General features: G+C 45.1%; 1 protein-coding gene across 3 annotated transcripts in view; it reads left to right on the forward strand.

The window, feature by feature from the left end:
• DNMBP (dynamin binding protein) overlaps window positions 1-18,180 on the forward strand; it is a 129,702-nt gene extending 111,522 nt beyond the window's left edge. For all 3 annotated transcript variants that reach the window (XM_032180471.2, XM_058436107.1, XM_032180476.2), the window contains 7 exons: window positions 547-651; window positions 4,438-4,566; window positions 6,722-7,054; window positions 7,446-7,625; window positions 9,127-9,325; window positions 13,312-13,862; window positions 16,402-18,180. In XM_032180471.2, coding sequence (XP_032036362.1) covers window positions 547-651; window positions 4,438-4,566; window positions 6,722-7,054; window positions 7,446-7,625; window positions 9,127-9,325; window positions 13,312-13,862; window positions 16,402-16,587 — 1,683 coding nt within the window. In that variant the 3' untranslated portion in view covers window positions 16,588-18,180. The remainder of the gene's footprint in view (window positions 1-546; window positions 652-4,437; window positions 4,567-6,721; window positions 7,055-7,445; window positions 7,626-9,126; window positions 9,326-13,311; window positions 13,863-16,401) is intronic.
• The last annotated feature ends 455 nt before the right edge of the window (window positions 18,181-18,635 follow it).

Genomic DNA, 18,635 nt, shown 5'->3' on the forward strand with positions numbered 1-18,635 from the left:
AGGGCAGCCTGGCCAGAGCAGAGGGCTTGCAAAGAAGGTTTAAAGGAGGGCCTGTGTGTATTTTGGAGGTCTTTCGAAACCACATGCAGGTGTTTAAATCAATTCACTATGATTCAGGAAAACATTAAAGGTTTAAAATTTGAACAAAAGATGTTTTTAAGCAAGCTACTTTTGACCGGGCGTGGTGGCTCACACCTATAATCCCAGCACTTTGGGAGGCCAAGGTGGGGTGGATCACCTGAGATCAGGAGTTCGAGACTAGTCTGGCCAACATGGTGAAACCTCATCTCTACTAATAATACAAAAATGAGCTGGGCGTGCTGGTACAAGCCTGTAATCTCAGCAATGCGAGAGGCTGAGGCAGGAGAATTGTTTGAATCTGGGAGGCGGAGGTTGCAGTGAGCCAAGATCACGCCATTGCACTCCAACCTGGGCGAGAAGTGCAAAACTGTCTCCACAAAAAAAAAAAAAAAAAAAGGCTACTTTTGCCAGTAAGATTAAAGGAGTGTCCACATTTGCTAACAGCACTTGTTTGTTTTTGAACAGATAAAAGATGAAGTATTTGAAGAAACAGAAAAAAACTTCCGAATGCAAGAAAGATTGATTAAGTCTTTTATCCGAGACCTGTCTCTCTACCTCCAGCACATCCGGGTGAGCGTCAACATCACTCTAGTTAGACTAACATACAATGTAATTCTATCCCCTTTCCTGTTCATCAATCATATTGTTTAATGAATGCTGAGTAATCTGGACTCAAGTCACTATTATGCCCCTTCATACTTTTTGTTGAGATGCCAATAGGTTATTTAATAGTAATAGCATTTAGATCAATGTTGTCATATTCATTTCAAAGCAGCCCAACTTTTCCACCCTCTTCTTCATCACCCTTCATCCCACACACACCTTATTTTTCTTTTACTTATTACAGTTCATTTTGTCAAAACCAGTTTGAAAATCAAATATTGTATGCAAAAGCTAGGAAGCTGTAAACAGGAAACGTAGACAAGAGAAAGAACAAGCAGTGAATATGAGTAAGAGAATGTTCCTATGTGGTATGCTTTCTGATCACTTCAGTTCCCAATTTATTAATATTAGTTGCTATAATAAGGCCTCTAAAGGTATTAGAGCCATAAACAGCTTTGAGATCTAGAGAAGCCAAGGAGATCAGGTGAGCCTAGGTCTTTCCTTGCCTCAAGCAATGCTTCCTCCCTGAGGTCAGAACCAGGACCAGCATCCTTTCTGTTCTTGTCTCTAATTTGTCTATTGATTTAATATAGGATGCTGTGAGTGTACTTGATAATCCTGTCCCTCTGAGCTTTTAGAGACAGGGTCTCTCTCTCACCCAGACCGGAGTGCAATAGTGCCATCATAGCTCAGTGCAGTCTCCAAGTCCTGGGTTCAAGCGATCCTCCCACTTCAGCCTTCTCAGTAGCTGGGACCACAGGTGCACACCACCACACCTGGCTAATTTTTTTAAGCAGAGATGAGGTCTTACTATACTATGTTGCCCAGGCTGGTCTTAAACTGGCCTCCTAAAGTGCTGGGATTACAGGTATGAGCCACAATGTCCAGCCTGAACATCTGATCTTATAAAATAATTTCCTTAAAAGGGGATCCTTGACTTTTTTTTAAAAAGTTTTTAAACTAAATAAAATGGTATAAAATTTAAAGGTACCAAAGGGCTAAGTAAAAATAATTATTCCTCCTACCTTGTCACCTTCTATAGAGACAGTCACCACCCACTAAGTTCTTCCCTCCTATCAGAGATTTTGTGTGTGTGTATGTAGGTGGGAGATACACTAGCATCTTGGGTTTCACACTTAATCATATTTCAGAAGTGATGTCGTAGCCATACACACAGAGGCTCATTGTTCTTTTTTACTTTGAGACAGAGTCTCACTCTCGCCAGGCTAGAGTGCAGTGGCAGCATCTCAGCTCACTGCAACCTCCGCCTCCTGGGTTCAAGTGATTCTCCTGCCTCAGCCTCCCAAGTAGCTGAGGCGTACGCCACCACACTCAGCTAATTTTTGTATTTTTAATAGAGATGGGGTATCACCATGTTGGCCAGGATGGTCTCGATCTCTTGACTCATGATCCGCCCACCTTGGCCTCCCAAAGTGTTGGAATTACAGGCATGAGCCACCGCTCCTGGCCTTGGTCCATTATTCTTTACAACTGCATAGTATATCACTGTGGACATGTCATAATATATTTAACTAGTCCCTGTTGGCAGATATTTAAATCACTTGTAATTACAAAAGATTAGAACTAGTCATACAAGGAATATCCTTGTGGACACATCATTTTCTGATCTATGTGAGTCTGTCTGAAGGCCAGCGTACTTCTGAGCCAAATCATGTGGCAGTATAAATTTTGACAACTACCGTTAAATGTCGGAGATGTTGTAAAGGTGCAAAGTTCCACAAGCAATATCCCTTGCTAACTCAGTGTTATCAAAAACCAGTGGGTTTTATCTTTGCCTGCAAGAGAGGTAAAAAATATTTCAATATAGTTTAAATTGTCATTTCTTACATTGGGAATGGAGTTGAGGATATTCTCATATGCCTATATCATATTTTTCTGTGACTTACCTATGTTCTGGCATCTTTATCAGTTTGTTGATCTCTGTATCTATTGGAGGAAACAGTCCTTTGTCTGAGATGGTTTGCACATATCCTCCCCCCACCTCAGTTTGTTGACTTCTGAGTTTGCTTAAAGTGTTTTCTCCACATAAGAGTTTAAACTTGCATTTTATGGCTTCTTAATTTTGTGTCATATGTAGAAAGGCCTTTGCTATTCCAGCATTTAAAAATTCTCATGTTTTAGTACTTTTATTATTCCATTTTTTAAGATTTTAAAATTAAATCTTTAAGTTTTAAGATTAAAACATTGCTCTGTCTGGACTTTAGTAAATCAGGTTTGAAGCAGGGATTCAAATTTATTTTTCCAGCTGGTTACCCAGTGGCCTATCATATATTGAGTAATCCCCACTGATTTGAGATGCCCCCTAAGTTTAAATAGCCAACTTCCACCCTTGTGTTTTAAAAAATGTAAGTAGGGCCGGGCGCAGTGGCTCATGCCTGTAATCCCAGCACTTTGGGAGGCCAAGGTGGGCAGATCACCTGAGGTCAGGAGTTTGAGACCAACCTGGCCAACATGGTGAAACCCCGTCTGTACTAAAACTACAAAAATTAGCTGGGCGTGGTGGTAGGCGCCTGTAATCCCAGCTACTCGGGAGGCTGAGGCAGGAGAATTGCTTGAAGCTGGGAGGTGGAGGTTGCAGTGAGCCGAGATCATGCCATTGCACTCCAGCCTGGGTGAGAGTGAGACTCCATCTCAAGAAAAATAAAACACATACAATATTGGGGCAGCTACTGAGTATGTTTCTTTGTCTTGCTGCTTCATAAAACTTTCCCCTAATATCCCTCTCATGCTGATATCCCTCTGTTGGCCATTTTCTCCCCAGGTTTTCTAAAGTGTAACACTATATACCTGAGCCCTCAGCCCTTAAAAGGCTCACCTCCATAGCAGTGACTGATACATTTTGGTTTGGGATATATGTAACGTTGAAAACCATCTGATGGAAGTATCAGTTTGGTTCTGACTGCTGACAGAAATTGAGAGAAAATGTTGAACAGTTTTGTCATGCCACAAAATGAAAAGCATGCCCGATAATAAAATTAGATTGACTAACAGCGAGAAAACCAGCGAGAACATAAGCTGAGGGCCATTGGCTGGATAATTTGGTATCTACATTGGCATATGGGCTGATATTTGGGGACTTTATAGCATTCTTTTAAAAGAAAACAAGAGGACATCACGTTTCACATTAGATCTCCCACTCAAGAGGAATTAGCAACATTCCCTGGGTTATCTTACCGATGAAGCCCTGGCTTTGTATGTACAGATATAAATATTAAAGACAAAAGGTCTAAAAATGTTATAAAAATAAAGCATCAAACCAATGTATGAGGCACTGATGGTTTTGCTTAGGGACTTTGCTTAGGAATGGGAAACCAGGTTGTGATGATCAGTAGCGTGGCAGGGCAGTTGTCTTTGAGATGGTGACAGCATGAACCAAGACTTGAGGAAGGAGAGGTGACTGGTCATTATCCTAATCCTATAGGAATCATCTTGGTTCTAATTTGATAATTTACTTTTTGGTAAATTAAGAAAACTATTAGGGACACAGGGGAATGCTAAAGAGATGATAAAAGCCCTCAACAATTTTTTAAGAATTAAAAGTCTTAGACTATTCTCTGTGCCCCGTAAGTCATAGTTTATGAAATATGCTTATTTCAAAGCTAAAATACCAGACTAGTGAGAAAATTTCAAATTATGGAACTCATTTTTCCCAGACTGCTATTCAGGGTGATGTATGACAAAGGCTGGAAAGCTCTGTCTGTTCTGACTTGTGTCTGTCCTAACTGGCTCCAGGAGTCTGCATGTGTGAAAGTGGTGGCTGCTGTGAGCATGTGGGATGTGTGCATGGAGAGAGGACACCGGGACCTGGAGCAGTTCGAGAGGGTGCATCGCTACATCAGTGACCAGCTCTTCACAAACTTTGTAAGTAACTTTTTCTTCAAAAGTTGGCCCCCTTCCCAGGGTCATCTCAAATACATCAGCTCATACAAGTCAGTTCCATGGACACAGGCCCTGGGCACCAGGCATATTAGTCATCCTTTAGCTATATTCATATTGGGGTTTGATATTCACAACATGACTTTCAATTAGTTAAAGGGAAATGTAGGACCTGTGTCTGTACAAACAGGTTTTTAAAAAAAATAGCTTGTGATTAATTTAGTTTCAGAGGACAAAGGAAAACTAGGCAATGAACTCTGATCAAATAAAAGCAACTATAGGAATAATACTTGAAGAGGGTCCAGGCACAGTGGCTCATGCCTGTAATCCTAGCACTTTGAGAGGCAGAGGCAGGCAGATCACTTGAGGTCAGGAGTTCAAGACCAGCCTGGCCAAGGTGGTGAAACCCTGCTGCTACTAAAAATACAAAAATTAGCAGGGCATGGTGGCGGGCACCTGTAATCCCAGGTACTCAGGAGGCCAAGGCTGGAGAATAGCTTGAACCCAGGAGGAGGAGGTTGCAGTGAACCAAGATAGCACCACTGTACTCCAGCCTGGGCAACAGAGCAAGACTCTGCCTCGGAAAAAAAAAAAAACAAAAAACCTTGAAGACAAATATTTAGGAATATAGTTAATATGTTACCAAAGAGATTTGAGATGGTAAAAACTACTTTAAGGCCGGGCACAGTGGCTCACTGCACTGTGGGAGGCCGAGGTGGGAGTTGAGACCAGCCTGACCAACATGGAGAAACCCCATCTCTACTAAAAACACAAAATTAGCCAGATGTGGTGGCGCACACCTGTAATCCCAGCTACTCAGGAGGCTGAGGCAGGAGGATCGCTTGAACCTGGAAGGTGGAGGTCATGGTGAGCCGAGATCATGCCATTGTACTCCAGCCTGGGCAACAAGAGCGAAACTCTGTCTCAAAAAAAAATTACTTGAAGTACTGAAGACCAAATTTCTTGAGAAATTCTAAATCCATATATATGGGATTGTTTAATCCCTTGTAGAAAAAACTGGATGGGGTTTGATAGTTTCGTAGGGATCTATAAGTGGCCTGAGGGTGAAAAAGACATGCCCACCTGGGGAGCTGACAGGTGTTCTAATTGTACATTATTTTTAATAAGATGCTACTAAGTACCACTAAGTACCTCTTTATGTTCTTTATGTATTCATTGCCTTACCCTTAATGTCTGTGTGTTAGAAAGAATTAAAGAGAAAAATTTATTATTTTTGTTTTGAGACGGAGTCTCACTCTGTCACCCAGGCTGGAGTGCAGTGGCACAATCTCGGCTCACTGCAACCTTTGCCTCCCAGGTTCAAGCGATTCTCCTGCCTCAGCCTCCCGAGGAGCTGGGACTACAGGCACGCACCGCCACACCTGCCTAATTTTTGTATTTTTAGTAGAGACGGGGTTTCGCCAGGCTGGTCTCAAACTTCTGACCTCAAGTGATCTGCCCACCTCGGCCTCCCAAAGTGCTGGGATTACGGGCATGAGCCACCGTTCCCAACCAAGAGAAAAATTCTTTGGAAGATAAAAATGGAGGCTGTGCGCGGTGGCTCACCCCTGTAATCCCAACTACTTGGGAGGCTGAGGCTGCAGTGAGTCGAGATTGTGCCACTGCACTCCAGCCTGGGTGACAGAGCAAGACTCTGTCTCAAAAAAAAAAAAAAAAAAAACGGGTATTACCTGGTTATGATTAAAGGTTTATGAGTGTTTGAAAGTTATTCCACCTCAGATTTATGTAACAACTAACTCTGGAGTTAAATTCAAGCTGTGTAGACATGTACACATAATAAATGTTACCAGGTAAACTTCACATCTGGTTTCCAATGCACACATCATATCAGTGTCAGCTTAGCATTTATCACCTCAAGGAGCTCGAGTGAGATTAGCATATTTTACATACTCTTTGATGTGGGAATTGAAGTATCTAGTGAGAAGTCTTGTGGAGTATTTAAGTAGAGTCTAGTGATGGGTTAGTAGAATACTGTTGTAGATCTGTATGGGTTTAGCTTGTGTACTAGAAACAAAGTAGGTGGTTCAGGACACAACAAAATCAGCCTTAAGAGTGACTTGGATAATCACAAATGTGGGATGCTGTCCAGCTGAGCAATGTGCCTTTCTCGTCCCTACAGAAGGAGAGGACAGAGCGGCTTGTCATCTCCCCCTTAAATCAGTTACTGAGCATGTTTACAGGGCCCCATAAGCTGGTACAGAAACGCTTTGACAAGCTCCTGGACTTCTATAACTGTACAGAACGGGCAGAGAAGCTAAAGGACAAGAAGACTCTAGAGGAGCTGCAGTCGGCCCGGAACAACTATGAGGCCCTGAATGCGCAGCTGCTGGATGAGCTGCCCAAGTTCCACCAGTACGCCCAGGGCCTCTTCGCTAACTGTGTCCATGGCTACGCTGAAGCCCACTGTGACTTCGTGCACCAGGCTCTGGAGCAATTAAAGCCACTGCTTTCCGTGAGTTTCTTATCCCTTCAGTGGGATGGTCATCTATGGCCTTTGCCTGGTATTTTTCTGGGAAAAATGGTAGCATGGTTTGAAAAATTATCTAAACGTGTCGCTAGTTCAGCCCTCAGGAATTCTTGATCCCTTAGATGGTGTCATGAAGCCTGTGGCTTCTGAAACATCCTTTTCCCTCTTGAGCAGTTCCCAGAAGAGCCAGCCAACCTGGCCCGCAGGCAGTGCCCTGGAGAACTTGTGCCTTGCATCAGGCTGCTGTGTCGGTAGCTCAAAGAGTGAGATGCAGCTGAACTTTAGCTTCCAGTGGTTCTAAGGAGACTCTGTCAGTCTGGGATCTTTCATTGTGTTTTCTTCTTTTCTCTATCTCTGCTCTTCCCATGGACTCCAGTTACTCAAAGTGGCTGGCAGAGAGGGAAACCTTATTGCCGTCTTCCACGAAGAGCACAGCAGAGTTCTGCAGCAACTCCAGGTTTTCACCTTCTTCCCGGAGTCTCTTCCAGCTACCAAGAAGCCATTTGAGAGGAAAACCATTGACCGCCAGTCTGCTCGAAAGCCACTCCTGGGCCTGGTGAGTAGGGAACTGAGAGCAGCAGCCCTGCCTCGGGGTAAAGAGTGGGAACCCTGCAGCCAGGCCCCCAGGCCCAGATCCCACTATTGGAGTTTCTGTATTTCATAATAAATGGAGAATAGTGGTTGCGTTCTCACCCATCATGGGCTCATGCATTCGCCATTTTTTTTATTTTTTATTTTTTTTGAGACAGAGTCTCATTCTGTTGCCAGGCTGGAGTGCAGTGGTGTGATCTCGGCTCACTACAACCTCCGTCTTCTGGGTTCAAGTGAATTCTCCTGCTTCAGCCTCCCAAGTAGCTGGGACTACAGGCACACGCCACTATGCCCAGCTAATTTTTGTATTTTTTAGTAGAGATGGGGTTTAACCATGTTGGCCAGGGTGGTCCTCGATCTCTTGACCTCATGATCTGTCCGCCTCGGCCTCCCAAAGTGCTGGGATTACAGGCATGAGCCACCATGCCCAGGCTTTTTGGCGGGGGGTGGGGGCATTCACCCAGTATTAATTCATTGGTTCATTAATTCAGGAAACTGATTTAAGGGTATATTAATTCTGCCAGGCTTATTTTTTTATCATGTATTCATAAAAGTAATACAGCTAAACAGTTAATGGTTGGCTGCCTTTCTTACCTGGAGTTACAGTCTTTTAACTCAGTTCTTCCACATTTTAAAAATTAGCATAAGGCACACCAGCTAGAGGACTGCTGATACATCTTTGCTTACAATATTTTTGCCCCATATGATCCCATAGACATTAATTTATATTACCTTAAAAGGGAGAATTAAGATTTTTTGAGACAGAGCCTTGCTCTGTCACCCAGGCTGGAGTACAGTGGTCTGATCTTGGCTCACTGCATCCCCTCCACCCTCCCAGGTTCAAGTGATTCTCCTGCCTCAGCCTCTTGAGTAGCTGGGATTACAGGCATGCATTACCATGCCTGGCTAGTTTTTGTATTTTTAGTAGAGACAGAGTTTCGCTATGTTGACCAGACTGGTCTCCAACTCCTGGCCTCAAGTGATCTGCCCACCGTGACCTCCCAAAGTGCTGGGATTACAGGTGTGAGCCACCATGCCCAGCCTGAATTTATTATTACCTTTTTTCCTATGACTTCCTTGCTTTCACAGCTGGGGAAGTCAAGATAGGGAAATTCTCGGTTAGGTTCATCTAACAAAATACAAGAAGACTTACTAATATCACTTAGATATTTTGATTTTTTTTTTTTAAGTGGCATTTTAGTCACATGTTTGTCACAAGAAAACAAATGTAAGAATAGGTGTGTATTAAATTTTCTTAACTATAAAGGCATCAAACATTGCCTAAGGGCTCTTGATTTTTACCTAGCCACATGGGCTGGCTTCATCACAAAAACATCTGATGGGAGTGAGATGGGCAGTGATTGACTGTCCCTGCCTCATTTCTGAGACTGGCCACATGTTGGGATGAAATATGGCTGCTGGGGTAGTGGCCACTGAGAGATTTTTGTTGACGTCTTACCTTTCAGCCAAGTTACATGCTACAGTCAGAGGAACTCCGGGCCTCCCTCCTGGCCAGGTATGCCCCTGAAAAACTCTTCCAGGCAGAACGGAACTTCAATGCTGCTCAAGACTTGGATGTCTCACTTTTGGAAGGTGACCTGGTGGGTGTGATTAAGAAAAAAGACCCCATGGGCAGTCAGAACCGCTGGCTGATTGACAATGGAGGTAAGAATTTTAAGCAGCAGGGGATTGTAACTGGAAAAAATAGTAGTTTTGGCTGCACCCAAATCCGGACTAGGCCAGGAAAAAAAAAAAAAAAAAAAGTTTCTTTAATTAAGGGGAAAAATAACCTGAAAAATAACCTTAACCTGCTCTAGAGAGTGAAGATCATTACTGAAACAAAACCTCTTTTTGTTTTTACAAATTCCAGAGGAGACACCGTTGCTTATCATGCAAGCACTTGCCATATCCTACAGCACTTACAGGCAGGAAGTCCTGCCTCATGGAATCCTGTTCCTTCTTAGCCTGTTCCCAGTGTGCCACAAAATAAGCTGCCCTCCTTTCAATTTGTGTGTGTGTGTGTGTGTGTGTGTGTGGCAGTCTTGCTCTGTTGCCCAGGCTGGAGTGCAGTGGCACAATCATAGCTTATTACTCCTGGGTTCAAGGGATCCTCCTGCCTTAGCTGGGACTACAGGTATGCCATCATGCCCAGCTAATTTTTTTATTTTATAGATATGACATCTTGCCATGTTGTCCAGGCTGGTCTCCAACTTCTAGGCTCAAGCCATCCTCCTGCCTGGACCTCCTAAAATGCTGGGATTATAGTTGTGAGCCACCACACCCAGCACCTCTTCCAGTTTCCATGAATTTGTCTTGTGGAAATTAAAAACCTGTAGGATTTCATTTGCTTTCTTCTCTCCATAACAGTTTTACCTCATGACTAGGGAATTACTTTAAAAACAGCTTACAACTTTTTTGGAGGGAGAGTGATTTACAGAATTTAAGTAAGTGTACAGGGGATAATACTGATCTGTAATCCCTGTTTCCAAAATCCAAAAAGCTCTAAAAAACAAGGATTTTTTTCAGAACACTTTTGCCAAAACCTGAATGAAGGTGATGTGAGACTAGTTATAATTGTAACTTATCCCTTTTGGTGTGAATAGTCATGTGTATATATTTTTCATTTTTATTATTTTTTGAGACAGGGTCTAGCTCTGTCGCCCAGGCTAGAGTGCAGCGGCACGATCTCAGCTCACTGCAACCTCTGCCTTTAAGCGATTCTCCTGCCTCAGCCTCACAAGTAGCATGCACCACCACACCTGGCCAACTTTTTGTATTTTTTGTAGAGACAGGGTTTCACCATGTTGACCAGGCTGGTCTCCAACTCTAAACCTCAGGTGATCCACCTGCCTTGACCTCCCAAAGTGCCAGGATTACAAACATGAGCCATGGCACCTGGCCTTATTTTTTTGAAATGCTTGATTGCAGTCTGATTCAGCCAAGAGGTTGCTCACATCATGGATGGATGAATACAGCTCCAACATGAATGACACAGAAACATCAGAACTTTCCTATTGGCAATTATATGAGATACTTTAAGTTTTAGTTTATAACTGACACATACTTGTTCATATCTATGGGGTACGGTGCGATAATTTTGAGATAGGGTCTAGCTTTGTCACCCAGGCTGGATTGTAGTGGCACAATCTTGGCTCACTGCAGCCTCCACCTCCCAGGCTCAAGCAATCCTCCTGTCTCGGCCTCCTGAGTAGCTGGGACCAGAGGCACGCGTGACCATGCCCAGTTAATTTTATTTTAGTAGAGACAGTCTCCCTGTGTTGCCCAGGCTATAAACTTGTCATTTCTTTGTGGAGATATTCAGAATCCTTGGCTTCTAGCCATCTTGAAATATACATTATTATTAGCTATAGTAACCTTCCTGTGCAATAGAATACCAGAGCTTATTTCTCCTAACTTTGTGTCTGTTGAGCAACCTCTCCCCAGACTCACTTCCCCATATAGCCACACCTCCCCCTCCACCACCCCCAGCCTCTGGTATCTAGCATTCTACTCTCAACCTCTATGAGATCAACTTGTCTAGATTCCACGTGAATGAGATTATATGGTATTTGTCTTTATGTGCCTGGCTCATTTCATTTAACATGTCCTCCAGGTTCAACCATGTGGCTGCAAATGACAGGATCTCATTCTGAATATTCATTAACAGAATTGATTATGGGGTGCTGACCCTGCTGGGGGGTTTTACAAAATATGTAGTATAGGTACTTGACTACCTTCCCAGAATTAAAAGAATCTGAATTCCAAAACATATCTAGCCCTAAGCATTTTAGGTAGGGATTGTGGTCCCTGTCTAGACAGACATCTATGTATTCACCACTCAGAACTGAAAAATGTCACATTTCTTGGTTTCTTTAAAAGCATCTTGTGGATTTTTTTTCTCCCCACTTCTGCTTACCCAGAACGAGAGATTAAAAGTGGGACAGGAAGGACAGAGGATAGAGCCTGTTAGGGTGACATCAGGTGACAGCTACTGCTGGGGTCAGAGACAGATGGACCTAAAGTCCCAAGCTGTTTAAGAAACTGCTCCATCCTTCGGTTTTTATCAACTCAAACTTGAGAAGTAGTAGCAAGAAGCCACAATATTCAGATCAGCTGTCAGGTACAGGAAATGCATGAAAGATCAGTAGAGTGATGGCCATTGTTCTCATGGAGGCTACGTACTCTGGGTCTGTGCCTTGACAGTGTTATGAAAAATTGTCATGTGGATGCTCACGCAATCCCTAATTTATACTTGAGTTTTAGCTGAAAGCCCCTTTGGTCATCATCTTGGGCAATTTATTAAAGTGAACCATGTGCAGTACACGTCATGTGTATATTCTAACAAACAGTTTCCTACATTAGAACATCCTTCCAGTATATCCAGACTCCCAGAGCAAAGGATTCACATGTCCTGGAGGGAAAGAGGGCAGGGAGGTCTATGGAGGGGCTTCTTGAGCCGAGGCTTTTTGAGACGGAGTTTTGTTCTTGTTGCCCAGGTTGGAGTGCAATGGCGTGGTCTTGGCCCACTGCAACGTCGGGCCCCTGGGTTCAAGCAATTCTCCTGCCTCAGCCTCCTGAGTAGCTGGGATTACAGGCGCGCACCACCACACCCGGCTAATATTTTCGTATTTTTAATAGAGACGGGGCTTCACCGTGTTGGCCAGGCTGGTTGTGAACTCCTGACCTCTGGTGATCTGCCCGCCTCAGCCACCCAAAGTGCCTGGATTACAGGTATGAGCCACTGTGCCCAGCCTTTTTTTTTTTTTTTTAAATAGAGATGAAGTCTCGCTGTGTTGACCAGGGAACTGGGCTCAAGCAATCCTCTCATCTCAGCTTCCCAAAGAGCTGGGAGTACAGGCGTGAGCCCCCGTGCGCAGGCGAGGCTGGTTCTTAACTCGGTCTTTTCCACACTTGCTGTATTTGAACATAGGCTCAGTCAAGCCTTCCTCTTAAGCATGATCTCAGTGTCCTGTGACATTCTCTTCCCATGCCGGTTCCCAGACATGGATTGTTTTCATTGCTGTCTTCTCGGTTGGCCATGGGCCTCCTGGGCACGCATCTGTTGTGAGGTTGTGACATGAATGAACCGGCAGGCAGCTGCGGCTCTACATCTCTACCTACACACATCACATCCTGGGACTGAGTGTTCCAAGTTGCTTTGTCACTAGGCATTTTATTTTGTGTCTCTCGCTATTGGCCTGGCTTTTGAGTTTTTTTTTTTTTTTTTTTTTTTGAGACGGAGTCTTGCTCTTTCGCCCAGGCCAGAGTGCAGTGGCGCGATCTCGGCTCACTGCAAGCTCCGCCTCCCAGGTTCACGCCATCCTCCTGCCTCAGCCCCCCAAGTAGCTGGGACTACAGGCACCCGCCACGGCGCCCGGCTAATTTTTTGTATTTTTAGTAGAGACGGGGTTTCACCGTGTTAGCCAGGGTGGTCTCGATCTCCTGACCTCGTGATCCGCCCGCCTCGGCCTCCCAAAGTGCTGGGATTACAGGCGTGAGCCACGGCGCCCGGCCTTTGAGTTTTTGTTTTACTCTTCATTTTACAGATGAATAACCTAGCTTTTAGATCAGTTTTTTTTCTTTCAATGTGCCCTCTGTCTGTCCAGCCTTCTGCTAAGAGTTCTTGTTTATATTTCCTGTTTCCTTTGTAGTCACCAAAGGCTTCGTGTACAGCTCCTTCCTAAAGCCCTACAATCCTCGCCGCAGCCACTCCGATGCCTCTGTGGGCAGCCACTCCTCCACAGAGTCTGAGCACGGCAGCTCCTCCCCCAGGTTCCCACGCCAGAACAGCGGCAGCACCCTGACCTTCAACCCCAGCAGCATGGCTGTATCCTTTACCTCGGGGTCTTGCCAGAAGCAGCCTCAAGATGCATCTCCTCAGCCCAAGGAATGTGACCAAGGAACTCTCAGTGCATCCCTAAATCCGAGCAGTTCAGAGAGTAGTCCTTCCAGATGCCCTTCAGACCCAGACTCTACCTCCCAGCCAAGGTCAGGGGACTCTGCAGATGTAGCTAGAGATGTAAACCAACCCACTGCTACCCCGAGGAGCTACCGGAACTTCAGGCATCCAGAAATAGTTGGCTACTCCGTACCAGGACGAAATGGGCAAAGTCAAGACCTTGTCAAAGGATGTACAAGAACAGCCCAGGCTCCAGAAGACAGAAGTGCAGAGCCAGACAGCAGTGAGGCAGAAGGCAACCAGGTGAGTGCGTAAGCGGCCTGCCACTGTGACACAGGTGGCAGCAGATGTGTTGTGGGTACCGGCGGGGGTGAGGCAGAAGCAGCTTGCCTGAGGCCTAGGGGTGATCTGAGATGAGCTCGCAGACACATATTTCAAGCACACAAGGAATCTCTGCCATCAGAGCCTTCTGAGCACCTTCCCTTCCTGATACTTCACAGGCTATTCCTGGACCCCTCTGTGTCACTGGGTGTTTAAAAGGTGCCATAATGACAACTTCATTACTCTTCCAGTTCACTAATTCTTCAGTTGTATAACATCCATTTAATCCACTTGTTTGGTTTTTGATTCAAGTAACCATAATTTTTTTTTTTTTTTTTTTTTTTTTGAGGAGTTTGTCACCCAGGATGGAACACAGTAGCATGATTTCAGCCCACTGCAACCTCCACCTCTCAAGTTCAAGCAATTCTCATGCCTCAGCCTCCTGAGTAGCTGGGATTACAGATGTACACCAACACACCCAGCTAATTTTTGTATTGTCAGTAGAGACGGGCTTCACCATGTTGGCCAGGCTGGTCTGGAACTGCTGGCCTCAAGTGATCCGCCTGCCTCGGCCTCCCAAAGTACTGGGATTACAGGCGTGAGCCATCGTGCTCAGCCCCAGTTTTTCCTATTCTCTTTGTAATGGCCTGTTCCTGTTTATGAGTTTGATTGTAGGCTTTGTATCTCAAACGTTTGGGGGTTTTTTTTTTTTTTTGGAGACAGAGTCGCTCTGTCGCCCAGGCCGGAGTGCAGTGGCGCAATCTCAGCTCACTGCAACTCCGCCTCCCAGGTTCAAGCAATTCTTCTGCCTCAGCTTCCTGAGTAGCTGGGACTATATTAGAGACAGTGTTTCACTATGTTGGCCAGGAGGGTCTCGATCTCCTGACCTCGCTGCCTGCCTTGGCCTCCCAGCTTGCTGGGATTACAGGCATGAGCCACTACACCTGGCCATATCTTGAACTAACCTGTATGCTTTAAAGCCACTTTCAGATTCACAGCTGCAGAATCTTTGCTTCACCCTTTGTTGCCTTTGCTCGCTCTTCAGCGGAGCATCTTCCTGTGTTGACTGTCAGGTTTGTCTGTGAGCTCATCTCCAGCAGGATTTAACCTCATGGGAAGGCCCGGTCGTGTCCTAGGTTGTAGAGGTGCTGCCTCTGCCACTGTCTAGATTCTAAGAGTCCAGTTTTCACCCACTTTCTCAGTTCAGGCTTCCCATAGCACATTCCTCAGTGCCACAGCCGAGCTTTGTGCATGCTCGTTTTTCTGGTGATTTCTCTTACTACCTACTTCCCGAGTCAAACATCCCCATTCTGGGCCTACCAAGCAGACAGTTATTATAGACACATCAAATTATAGACACATCAAAGGGAAAAGAAGAACCTTTCTTAGATTGAGTTTGAGCAGGGAATGTAGTTGTAGTCTCAGCTCCAGTCCCTGACCAGGTCCTAAAGCTCCAGCCCTGGGCACGTGTCCCTCCCTCTGGCCCCCATGGGCCTCATGGCTGCTTCTCCTCCCTGAGCCCCTCCCTTCCATGGGCATTAGATCATGAGATCTTTGTTTGTGGCATCTAAAGATCAACTTTTCTTTGAAGTTGGTTGTGGTTTTCTGGTTTTTCTTTTTCAGAATTTGTGTTGGAGGTATGGAAGAGTATGCTCATCTTCTACCCTTTAAAGCAATTCTGAAAGACTGAAAAGGTAGTTTTTTGTTTAAATGGAGTCTTGCTCTGTTGCCCAGGCTGGAGTGCAATGGTGCAACCTCTGCCTCCTGGGTTCAGGCAATTCTCCTGCCACAGCCTCCGGAGTAGCTGGGATCACAGGTGTTCACCATCATGCTTATTTTTCGTATTTGTGGTAGAAATGGGGTTTCACACCATGTTGACCAGCTGGTCTGAAACTCCTGACCTCTAGTGATCCACCCTCACCCTCCCAAATTGGTGTTTGTTTCCAGACAGAGTCTCACTCTGTCGCCCAGGGTCTGGAGTCCAGTGGCGCGATCTTGGCTCACTGCAACCTCTGCATCCTGGGTTGGAGCAATTCTCCTGCCTCGGCCTCCTGAGTAGCTGGGATTAGAAGTGTGCGCCACCACGCCCGGCTAATTTTTGTATTTTTAGTAGAGGTGGGGTTTCACCATGTTGGCCAGGCTAGTCTTAAACTCCCGACTTCAGGTGATCCACCCATCTCAGCCTCCCAGAGTGCTGAGATTACAGGCACGAGCCACCGTGCCCGGCCATATTGGTGTTTTCTTTTAATCATCCCTATTATGGTAGCCATCATCCATATGTACCTATTTAAATGTATTTTAGTTAAAATTAAATAAGATTAAAAATTCAGTTCCTCTTTAAATGTATTTTAGTTAAAATTAAATAAGATTAAAAATTCAGTTCCTCTGTCTCACTAGCCATATTTCAGGGGCTCAATAGCCACATGTGGGCATGTGGATGTGGAACCCTCCCCATCACCGCACAAAGCTGTTGGATGGCATTGCTCCCAGCAATTTCCCATTTTCTCTCTCTCCCTCACAGGTCTATTTTGCTGTCTACACCTTCAAGGCACGAAACCCAAATGAGCTGAGCGTGTCAGCCAATCAGAAACTCAAGATCCTCGAGTTTAAAGATGTTACAGGAAATACAGAGTGGTGGTTAGCTGAGGTTAACGGGAAGAAGGGCTACGTTCCCTCCAATTATATCCGCAAAACCGAGTACACCTGAGCCCACGTTGCCCGCCACCCAGCCTTGCTGCCTTTGCTTTCAGTCCGCCGAGGGTTCTGGCGGCCCACCGAGAGGGCGCCTGCTCCTGAGACACAGGCCGTCTGCGTTGCTCAACCATGGCATGGTGGAGCACACCACAGATCTTGTTCTCCTCGATTGGGTTGTAAACCTTGATGCTCACTAGAATCTCTAGAATTTGAAATGGACCCTGGGGCTTTGCAAATGACTTAGTGACCATGAGAAGAGAGACAAGTCTTGGAGCTGGCTTTTGGAAAGGAGAAACTTGCAGTCAGAAGCCCAGTGTCCTATGTATGCAGGAAGCTGTGCTCTAGCAATAGACAGTGTTGGTATTGGTTGTGCTGTACTGCGTTTGGAGTGGCCCCATGTTCCATGCTCAGCTGACCAGATGCCAACTCAGATGAAAAGAATTAATGGCTCTGGGCACCCCGTGAGGCAGTGCTTGCACGTGGCCGGGAGTTTGTTGGGATTGAACCAAACCTAGTGCTTCAAAGCTCCTGGGACACCTCCAGTGTCCAGCACACATTCTCATACATACTGCCCCTAATTTCTAAAGTCCCTAAAGCACTACTTTCTGTAACCTTGTTTCTTTTACTCTATTCCCAGATTAGTTATGCAAAATTCAACTGCTTTCTACTTTTAGAAGTGTTTAGGGTCTTTATTTTCTGTTGACCCTTCATCTGAAAGATTCTCTTCGCTTGTTAGGTACAATCACTGCCCCCCCCCCCCCCCCCTTTTTTTTTTTTTTTTTTGGTTGAGGTGGGGTCTTGCTGTGTTGCCCAGGCTGGTCTTAAACACCTGGGCTCAAGCAACCTTCCCACCTCCCTACTGGGATTACAGGTGTGAGCCACCATACGCCAACCTCAATGACACCTTTCTGATGGTCTTTACACAGTCTATGATGTCTGGTGGCCCCCTGCCCTGGACTCAATAATTGATAGATTTTCCTAGAATAACAGTATGAGAGCTCCAGCCATTCCATTAAAAGTATTAGTTCTGCTTTGAGCTGAAACCAGTTGAGCCTAATGGAAGACTGGATGTCTTTCTTCTTCATCCAAGCACCCTAATGACTGTTTAGTTACATCCATAGATGCAGACAACATACCTGTGACTTACTTGAATTGGGATAAGCCATTCCAGAAGTAGCTTATCCTAGACTTGGAAATAAGATTTTTTCGCCACTAACTTCCATGCTTTAGAGATGACATTCAAAGCCAGATTCCCAAGTGCCTGATCATACCTCCCAGTCTCAGGAAGATATTTGCTTACCCCTTAGACCAAGAATCTTAAGATCTTCCCCAGCTATGAAGCCTATCTTGGAATGGGAAACCATGAGATTTGTCTTTTAAGAGAAAGGGAAGAAATAGCCTTACAGCCCCTGTTCCTCCAAGTGCACATTTAGCCTTAAAATCCTGGGAGTCTGGGGAGACACCATGGAGTCCTTACATCCACAGTGTCTCTGCTGGTCGTGGTCAGAAGGCAGTAATGCAAGAGTCCTTTTGTGAAGAGTGTTTCTATGTAGAGATGTTTATATTTAAGTAGTTCTTTTATAAATAAAAGCATTTCTAATGGCCATGGATGTTTTCTTGATTTCCATGTTTAAGCTGAACGGGTTTTTTTTGTTTAAGCTGAACGTTTTTCCTGGGCTTCTGTGGATGCCTTCTTGACAATGAGTGATGTCCAGATCTGGGAGAATGGGAGAGGCTAACTGAAGAAATGCAGGCCCAAAGTCATTTTGTCAGAGATTCCAACAGAATCTCTATATACTCAGGCTGAGTGTGGTGGTTCACACCTGTAATCCCACCAGCACTTTGGGAGGCCAAGGTGGGCGGATCAGTTGAGGCCAAGAGTTTGAGACCAGCCTGGCCAACATGGTGAAACCCCATCTCTACTGAAAATACAAAAATTAGCCGGGCATGGTGCTGCATGCCAATAGTCCTGGCTAATCAAGTGACTGAGAATTGCTTGAACCTGGGTGGCAGAGGTTGTAGTGAGCCAAGATCAAACCACTGTACTCCAGCCTGGGCGAT

The sequence above is a fragment of the Hylobates moloch genome, unplaced genomic scaffold, assembly GCF_009828535.3.
Source record: "Hylobates moloch isolate HMO894 unplaced genomic scaffold, HMol_V3 SCAFFOLD_3, whole genome shotgun sequence".
In the NCBI taxonomy this organism is placed as follows: domain Eukaryota; kingdom Metazoa; phylum Chordata; class Mammalia; order Primates; family Hylobatidae; genus Hylobates; species Hylobates moloch.